Source organism: Squalius cephalus (assembly GCF_949319135.1).
Source record: "Squalius cephalus genome assembly, chromosome: 25".
Lineage (NCBI taxonomy): Eukaryota > Metazoa > Chordata > Actinopteri > Cypriniformes > Leuciscidae > Squalius > Squalius cephalus.
Window position 1 is genome coordinate 30,359,625 of NC_137146.1, and position 9,811 is coordinate 30,369,435.

Consider the following 9,811-nt stretch of genomic DNA (forward strand, 5'->3'; position numbering starts at 1 on the left):
TAACCAACGGTCTTTCTGAAGGAAATAGTCTGACCTTCTCCATCAATTTCTATTTTCACAGCTAAAATGGGCTATCAGGTAAAATAGGCTAAATAAGGTTGTTTACACTCATGTGTAAATGTGTTTTCATGATTTTTTTTTTTTTACGTTCGCCGGCATCGCGCGCAGTTTTCAAACGGACGAGCAGAGGACGAGATACCGAAGATACCGAAGAATAAGAAAACATCATATAAGTACGTTTTTAAGGTTTAACGTCAGGGTTGTTTGCTCTGAATACATTTTATGAGACGCTGTGAGTTAATAAGGGAACTCACACAGCGTCTCATAAAATGTATCGGTTCGCAGTTTCCATATACGCTTACACCTGTGCTAGTAATACACGCATTTACCATGCCGTGTGTACGTTACAGTTTACAAATGTTTAACTAATGTGGGGAAGTAGGCTACAGCTGTCAGTGTTCAGCGAGTTAACATTTGGCAGTTTGAAATCGATTAGGTAGTTACTTCAGTTCAGAATAGGGCTAGAAATGATCAAATTGGTAACTTAGACAGCGGTTTCTTCTTCCGGTCGGCGGACTGTGAATCGAAACTAGGAATCGAAATTTAAACTTTTGAACGATTCCGGGAAAATCGCAAAGCTAGTCCCGGTTCCAATCGATACTCGATACTCGATACCCAAGCCTAATTGTGAATGATGCATATGTTTCAACTTTACTTCTCTCTGGTGATGTATGCAGGATTCCTCCAATCATTTAGTGCGCTTAAGCTCCACCCCTGCAAGCTCATCTGCATACACACCACACCCACATCTCAAACATCCAATCAACAACCGACACACAGAGCCAAGCCCCGCCCTACATTCTTTTCTGTCTGAAGCTCTGTTCCACTTGGAGGCTCGCATCGCTCTGATCCTGCAGTCCACACACTGCTTGCAGACAGAACGAGTAGCACGAGTCTCCTCCTGATGGCCGCTCAGAGTCGGCCAGCGTCCCAGTGCCCAGGTGACAGCGGAGGCTCTCTTTAACTGCTAATGGGACGTCACCAGCTGTCCACACAGGTAGATCCTGATCCCTGCCCCGAACCATCTGTGCATCATCCATCATCACTGAGAGAGAGAGGGAGAGGGGGGGGGGGGGGGGTGAGTGAGTGTGTGTGAGAGAGAGAGAGAGAGAGAGGGGGGAGGGGGAGGGGGGAGGGGGGAGGGGGGGGGGAGAGGGGGAGGAGAGAGAGGGGAGAGGGGGAGGAGAGAGTGAGTGAGTGTGTGTAAGAGAGAGAGAGAGAGACTTTACAACTCTTTATTAAAGGGATGGTTCGGAGTAAATCCACCTAGGGTCCTCTGCACCATGACCTCGAGCCAAACCCCCCCCAAAGCCTTTTTCCCCTCGGTTGAACATTATTAAAGTTAGAGCTTATTTAGAGACATCAGCCGGATGGGTTAGTGCAGGCGCTAATGGATCCAAGGCTGTATCTGGTAAATTACCCCACTAATAATGCCCAGAATGGCACCAAACTTCTACAGTAGCACAAATAGGTTCTGTACTCATAAAACCAGGCATTAGAAAGTTTGTAAGTACATCAGGAGTAGACCCTAGAGCTGCAATGTGCACATGCGAAAAACAACTCTCAAAAGAAGAAAAAAATGTAAAAAAAATAAACCCAATCAAGCACTATAGTTTCAACTTCACATATTGAAAATAAAGCACCATTCACACACCACTTAGACTCAAATTCAAGAAAGTTTTTTGTGATTTGATAGAATTTGTGTTCCACTCTGATTCTCGATTCAACCAGTAAACATCTCCAGTTCAACCAGTAAACATCTCCAGTTCAACCAGTAAACATCTCCAGTTCAACCAGTAAACATCTCCAGTTCCAGTAAACATCTCCAGTGCTCATGTTCCCCTCCGCTGCCGCTAACGGCTCGTTTAGCGTGTCCAGCTACAACATTCACCACGGTACACGGCTCTCTGTGTGTTTCCGAATACTCGCATCCGTAAATAAAGAATGTCTTGTTAAAACAAAAACCTAGGCTTCAAGAATTCTTTCTAATAAGGTAAACAGTGGCACTAGCCTGGAACATTCAACACAGACATGGAACACAGACTCTGGTCTAGAACATTACAGGACGATAAAACAGCCGTATTAAACTACTATTAGAAACAAAACTATTTGTAGGTAAAACACAGTGCAATATTCTCCACTATAAATCTCCAGAGAGAGAGAGAGAGAGAGAGAGGGGGAGAGAGGGAGAGAGAGAGAGAGAGAGGGAGAGAGGGAGAGAGAGAGAGAGGGGGAGAGAGGGAGAGAGGGAGAGAGAGAGAGAGAGAGAGGGAGAGAGGGAGAGAGAGAGAGAGAGAGAGGGAGAGAGGGAGAGAGAGAGAGAGAGAGAGAGAGAGAGAGAGAGAGAGAGAGAGAGAGAGAGAGAGAGAGAAGACTGAGTCTATGGCCGAAGCTGTGAATAAAGAAAGGGAAGGAGGGATGAATGGAGAAGGAATAATGAGAGAGAGAGAGCGCTCCCGGTGGAATAGAGCCAGCTGTCACTCACAGTGCTGTCGGACACCTGCACTTCTTTCCCACACTCTCTGATATCAAGAGCTTAATCATGTGACCCAATGAAAATCACAGGCTCTGATAGGCTGATCTGGGATCAGCTCTCCGTGATCAACATGATGTGTTGAGCTGAACCGGTTTGCTTTTGACATGATGACTAAAGATGTGAACTATGGAGCATTTAAACCATTTATCTTTTTTTTTTTATTTAAATGCCAAATACAGTTTTATTCATCAGAATAGGTGCACTTCTGTAATGCATGACAAAAACTTAATTTAAAATGTACTTCAAAATAAACCTTTACTTTATTACAAAGTGCACTTTTTAAAAGTGTTAAAGTCCCCCTGTACTCAATAACTGTATCCCTTAAAACTCATCTTTGATCACCAAAGTGACACATTTAAATGTTTTTTCCTTGCCTCATTTAGTATGCGCAGTTCTATGAATATGCAAATGAGCCCCGCCTCCACTCACTCACTCACTCAGAGATCCACTGGTTGACGATCACACGTTGATCTGATTGGTTACAGGGTAATTTGTGACGTCAGAAACACCAGCGATTTCAAAGCGTGTGTTTGAGACTGTCTTACATAAACTACATTAAACGCTGGATTTACACCACATTAAAAATCATAGTCATGAAAGTGTAAAAAGTCACCTTTTATTTTATTAATATATTTTCAGCAAGAACAGTGTTTTAAAAATAGACTTTTAAGATTTAAATTATACACTAAACTTCACATTTCAAACAATTCGTTTTTCACAAAGGTAGGAAAGAAAGTTTCTGACATTCACAATAATGGGAAAATTGTTATTGCCACTGACATTTTCTTCATAAAATGTCAAAGTTTATCAGCATTAATCAATAATCATACATCATTCATAGAGAGATAAGCATATCTGCTCTCAGAATTAATCACATTAAATTCTTAAACATTAACCGCTGCACTGTTAGAAATAAATACAATTTTACAGCTTTAATGTTCTGTAATTTTTTACAGAATTTTCACATTGAAAAAATAAAAATAAATTGTTTTACAGATATCTCCTGTAATAGAGCAGAATCTGTCTCAGCTGCCAGACTTCACCAGGTTTTTTTTATTTTTATTTTATTTTTTAAGTGTGGCATAATCAACATGTTCGTTGTATGGAAGCCCATCTCTGTCCCCTCAGGGGGGATCATGCTTTGGTAATCATGCTTCTGGAAAAGTCAGAATTATGATATTAAAAGTCAATGTAATGACATAAAGGTTGAAGTTACGTCGTCCGTTGGTTATCGGCATCTAAACACGATTGTCGATCCAGAAACTTTGTCGTATTTTGAGCAGCATGAGAAACTAAACTTGCATTGAGATTGACACAGAAAGCAAGAGAAAAGCCTTTCTTGATCATCACAGGGAAACTCGAGACTCAGAGGAACGAGAAGCACACTCAGGTCTAGAGAGATCAAATGTTTCTAACTTAAAGGGTAACTAAACCCTAAACCAACTTTTTTTAGTTAATGATCTGTAAGAATGGGGCTTTATTAGTGCTGTTCATTGATTCGAGTAACTTTTTTGACATTTGGGTATAAAGTGTTTTAATTCTACAATATATGGTGTAAAGACGTCTGAGTGCTGCCCTCTTCAGGCTGAACGGTGGCGACTGCAGTTGAGTTTTCCTATTGGATGTTTGCGGTACTGCGTGACGTAAGCGGGTTCCAGCTCACCACGCCCTCCCCTGGTACGAGCTAGCCTAGATTTATCTGTGTTTAGTACAGTGGTCAGGAGGGGACGTAGGTGTAGCTCGATAAAACTCATCAGATGCATGTACTTTACGTCCGACCCTGTGAGTCACTCTCCATTTTAGAGAGTCTGACAGCAGCTGTCAATCAATCCATCACCGCGGGTCTCAGGTGCGTGAGATATGGCAAGCCGGAAGGGTCAGAATTACGCTATCGATGAATCGTGTTTACATCCCAATGTTACATGTTTGACTGCGTTTAAGAAGGATTGAACCGCTCCTGTCAGTCTCTAAAGCACAAGCTCACTGAACTCACTCTCGCCAAAACTCCCGTTATAATAACAAAAGCTGTCTTAAATGTAGACATGTGCTGGTATTCGGTAATGCGATAAATCGCGGTAATATGCACGATATTGTTATCGCGGGCACTTCAAAATACCGTGAAAAATAATAGATCAGAATTTATATTTATAGAACTTAGCTTATTTTCCATCAACTGCTTAAACAAACACTGCGTATATGCTGCGCGAAACACGTGCCCACTCTCTGATGTAAACAATCCCCACATGTAGAAGCACTGTGTACATGCGGCGCAATCTAATGTAATGAATCCTCACATGGAGAAGCATGGCGGAAGGAGGAACGCTGCCGACGATTTATTATGGAACGCCGTTGGGGACAATACTTATTATATGCAACGCGTGAAATTTGGACGCATTAACACGCACAGTTTGTACGCGTAAATACGAAGTATATGTTCGGGTGTCGCGTCAGACCGCACAACAGCCAATAGCGTTGCTCTATTTAGGATTTCATTTGCATTAGTGATGCGATGGTACGTTGCTGTATACATATATAAACATCAGACGACATTTCTTTCCGTGAGGGATGATGTGCTGTTAGGTAAGCAAATACCTATGCAAACGTCACACGTAACATTTGTTCGTGAATGAGATCGTAATTTTACGTTGGCATGTACATAGGCAAGCGTAAAACTTTAGAGTCAATGATTATACGTTGGTTGTGATGTCAGTGCTGTGTCATGCTGTGGCATCTCATCCCGTTTGTACTCATGCAGGTTTTTTTGTCTCCGGTAACGTGGAAAAGTGGATTGCTCTCTACGATGGCTCTTAGAAATTTTTTATTAAACTGTCAAAGAACTTTTACAGACTGCGTTCAGTTGGCATCCTCTTATAACAGGCTATATACACATGTATATGTTAACATATGTATACAACATACAACACTGGATACGGCCATAGCCAGGGTGTCAATAATTATACATAATAGTGCCAATAAATGCCATAAATCATTCAACTTTAATAAATACAATGAATAATAAAGTTAGCAAAGGCTAAATACTAAATACTGTGGCTATTGTTTTTTTCAAAATGACTGGAGTAATCTCCGAGTGGGCCAGCATCAATCTGGTATGAGAGACTCTGGAATGCTCCTTGAAGTCGGGATGTCAGTTTGACTGGAAATAATACACATATACTGTATGTGTACTGTATGTGTTAGATAAAAATAATCTAATAACAACAATATATTGTAACAATCACAAATTTAACAATTAGCCTATATTATAACAATAAGCCAAACACAAAAGCAGAAAACAAAGCACCAGTAGCCTATGACAATTTACAAATCTTTATTCAACATTTAAACAGACACAATCATACGACACATAAACATTACAGAATCACTACAGCAGGCGGACCACGTAAACTGTGGGGCAGCCAGTCCAAGTCCAAGTGTAAATAGCAACAGTTGTGGATTCAGTAGACATTTAGATGCTATTTACTTATAAATAGTGACAGATAACGTTACTATTTGCTCATCAGTATTGTTGTGCATTAAACATCCTGCAATATAACTGACAGTAGATCATTAGATTTATAAAACAATATTAAAATCATGGCAACTTATTGAGATATTAAAGACCCAGAGCTACCCCTAACCTTACCCTAAATGTAACTTTTATGAATTAAAATGAATTTTAAGTCAAATCATTTTTATTGAAAACAAATGCGTTTAATAACTGTAAAGTTATAAAAAAAAGCGCTGTCAGTGGGAATAGAACCCCGGTCGGTCTCCCTTTACACGTTACGCCACAGAAACCGCTGACTAAAGAGATGACTTTTTCCACATATAGGGTAGACTGGCCTAGTGTAATTAGTTCTGCCAACAAGTAGGCTATTTGCAGTGGTCCAAATAAACACCTCGAATGTATTAACCAGAGACGAAATATGGTCGTTGGATAACAGAGACCACTTTACCTACAGGACAAATTCCTTTAACGTTACAAAAGAATATAATGTTAATTCATGCAGTCATTGAATGTATTTAATCATTGACTCTAAATTATCACCAGTTTAACTAAAACAGAAAAATTTGTATGTCGCACATCAAATAAGACTCAGAAATATTACACGTTCAAAAACGTCATGTTTACACGACGAAAACGTTCGTCTAGAAACACGTAACAAAACATACACGGCCAAAATTGTTGCGTTAAGGCGATACAAACGATCGTGTCTTTAAATAACATGACAAAAAACTTCGCGTTTAGACGTACAAAACGTTCGCGTTTACACGGACCAAAAAGACGCGTACAAACTGTGCGTGTTAATGCGTCCAAATGTCACGCGTTTCATATAATAGGTATTGTCCCCAACGGCGTTCCATAGTTGAGCCCCCTTCTAAAAGCAGAGCTGTCAACTCTACGCATTCAGCGTCAGACTCGCGCAATTTACACTTCTCACACGCTCTCGCGCAACACGTCCATTTTCTCACGCAGAGAAAAATCACAGAGCAAAGAGAACACTGACACCGACAGACTAGACAGAGCAGGTTACTTTTGATATGAAAAAAAATTCTCAGCTCTCATGTTCTGTACATTTTATTGCGAAATTCAGACAATAAATACCGTTTTGGCGCTTGTAAATGTGACGTGACCGATCGCTGTAGCGCCCCAGTTCAAGCAAACCGATCATCTGTTACTTTTTATTTAAAGATACAGTACAACTTACCGAAAGGTATTTATGCCTCATACATAATATCGATCAATCAGGGTTTTTCAACCACGGAAAGAGGTCAATAAAACTGCAGGTGAACAATTATGTCACAGAACGTTACATTTACCTCAGGAAAGCCATTTAATGACCAACACATTAGTTGACTAGAAAAAATAGCTATATTTTTACTTGTGTCATAATTGTTATTATAATGAAAACCAAATTATATTTAATTTAATTTGTTAATTTTTAACCTTTAATAATACCAGCTGACAGGGCTCTCTGTATGTTTACAGCATTATGTGAGATATATTTTTTCTTGAGAAAAAGTAACATGTAGGCTATCTACTGTAGCCTCCCTAATATTTATCCAAAGAGTCAATATTGAATCAAGATTGAAATCAAATCCCAAGAATTGAATTGAAATCGTGAAAATTGTGTAAAATTCTGTTTAGTTACCAAATGTTTCACAATTACACCTATTGTGATGCAAGTTGTTGTTGTTTTTCTACGTACGTTTGACAACTAATGACATACTTTTAAAGTCTTTTTAAAGTCATAATTTTAAATAAAAATAAAATAAATTCTAAGATAAAAACTATGACTTTCTATGTTATAATTATGACTTTTTATGATACTTATGGCTTTTAAGTCATAATTTTGATTTATGTCATAATTTCGGCTTTTAATCTAAAAAATATGACTTAGTATGTCATCATTTCGATTTTTATCTTATAGCTATGATTTAGAAAAGCATGTTTTTGGGAAAAGCAGAAATGGGCTTCCATAAAATTGCACTATTTATGAACTGTGAAAATACTGTTATCTAGAAACAGAGTTATGGTAATCATAGGTCATGTTGAAGCGCCTATTAAAAAGACACACACACACACACACACACACACACACACACACACACACACACACACACACACACACACACACACACACACACACACACACGAAAGCAAACAGCACGATGATGATGATGATGATGATGATGTTGAATGTCTCTGAGGCCCCCTGGAGGACTGAGCCTGTCATTACAGCAGTGACACAGGCCTTCTCTCCACAGTGTGTGAACACCGCGCTCCGGCTTGCTGAGGCTTCAGGGAAGAGGAAGACTCCAGTGAATCAGTGGATTCCTCCATTCCTGGTGTCGCCTAATGACATAAAACACAAATCAAGACAAAATCAAAACACAAAAGAAAATTCATTCTGATCCTAACTACAGCAAACAAGTATAAATTGATCAAAAGTGACAGTAAAGACATTTATAATGTTACAGAAGATTCTCTTTCAAATAAATGCTGTTCTTTTGAACTTTCTGTTCATCAAAGAATCCTGAAAAATAAAATGTATCGCACTTTCCACAGAAATATGACACTGATAATAATCATAAGTGTTTCTTGATCATCAAATCCTCATATTAGAGTGATTTCTGAAGGATCATGTGACACTGAAGACTGGAGTAATGATGCTGAACATTCAGCTTTGATCACAGGAATAAATTACACTTTACTATATATTCACATAGAAAACAGATGATTTACATTACAATAATATTTCACTGTTTTACTGTATTTCTGATCAAATAAATGCAGATTTGGTGAGCAGAAGAGACTCTTTCAGACACATCAACACATCTGACTGAACCCAAACTTTTGAACGGAAGTTCCCTCAGTCTCTAAACAAGAATGCACAGGATCAGGGGATTTAGTTTAATGAACACAGCTTTGAATAAATGGAACAGACTTTCATGCTGAAACTACTGATTTATTGACCAAAAGAAGATATTAAAGGGGGGGTGAAACACTCATTTTCACTCAATCTCCTGTTAATCTTGAGTACCTATAGAGTAGTATTGCATCCTTCATATCTCCAAAAAGTCTTTAGTTTTATTATATTTATAAAAGAAAGATAGGCTGTACCGAGTCTTTCCGGAAAAAACCGAGCGGCTGGAGGCGGGCCGTGTGGGCGGAGCTAAAGCTGTGGTAACGCGCCGAGCTAGTGACAACACACAGAGACATTTGTTCAACAGTTTTACTCACCGCCTGCGACCGCGAACCTTTATCATTGTGACTGCTCCATCCTTAAGCATTAGACGATCTGCAAATCCGTCGATCTGGGCTTTGTTTATAAAACAATCATCGTCGAAATGCAGGGAACAAACAGTCTTACACAACTCCGTTTATGCTCAGGAAAAACAAACTCCATCCACGGGTTCCTTAACGCTGGGTTCTTTGGGAATCTGTGCAGGGTTGTCTTGCCCTGGCAACCAAAAACACACTTCTTTGGTGACATTGGCTTCCCAAAAGCCGAGCAGGGCGCTTTGATGGCGAACTGCTTTCACTCTCTTGCTCTAGTCTACGAGTGCTTACCGGAGAAGTGCCCTTAGGACCCATATAAGGAAATTCCGTTACATCTGACGTCACACATACCCATACTCGAAAAAAACTTTCCGAAACTTGTGACAAACCGGAAGGACAATTTTTGGCACAGAAATACTCCTTCAAACGTA

General features: G+C 39.6%; 1 protein-coding gene across 1 annotated transcript in view; it reads right to left on the reverse strand.

Moving 5' to 3' along the window:
* Positions 1–5,908: 5,908 nt before the first annotated feature.
* The window catches only part of LOC307153875 (uncharacterized protein), a 21,993-nt gene continuing 18,090 nt past the window's right edge, over positions 5,909–9,811 (reverse strand). Inside the window, exon 16 of the mRNA XM_079863628.1 lies at positions 5,909–8,453. Within this exon, the coding sequence (XP_079719754.1) occupies positions 8,334–8,453 (120 nt within the window). The 3' untranslated portion in view covers positions 5,909–8,333. The remainder of the gene's footprint in view (positions 8,454–9,811) is intronic.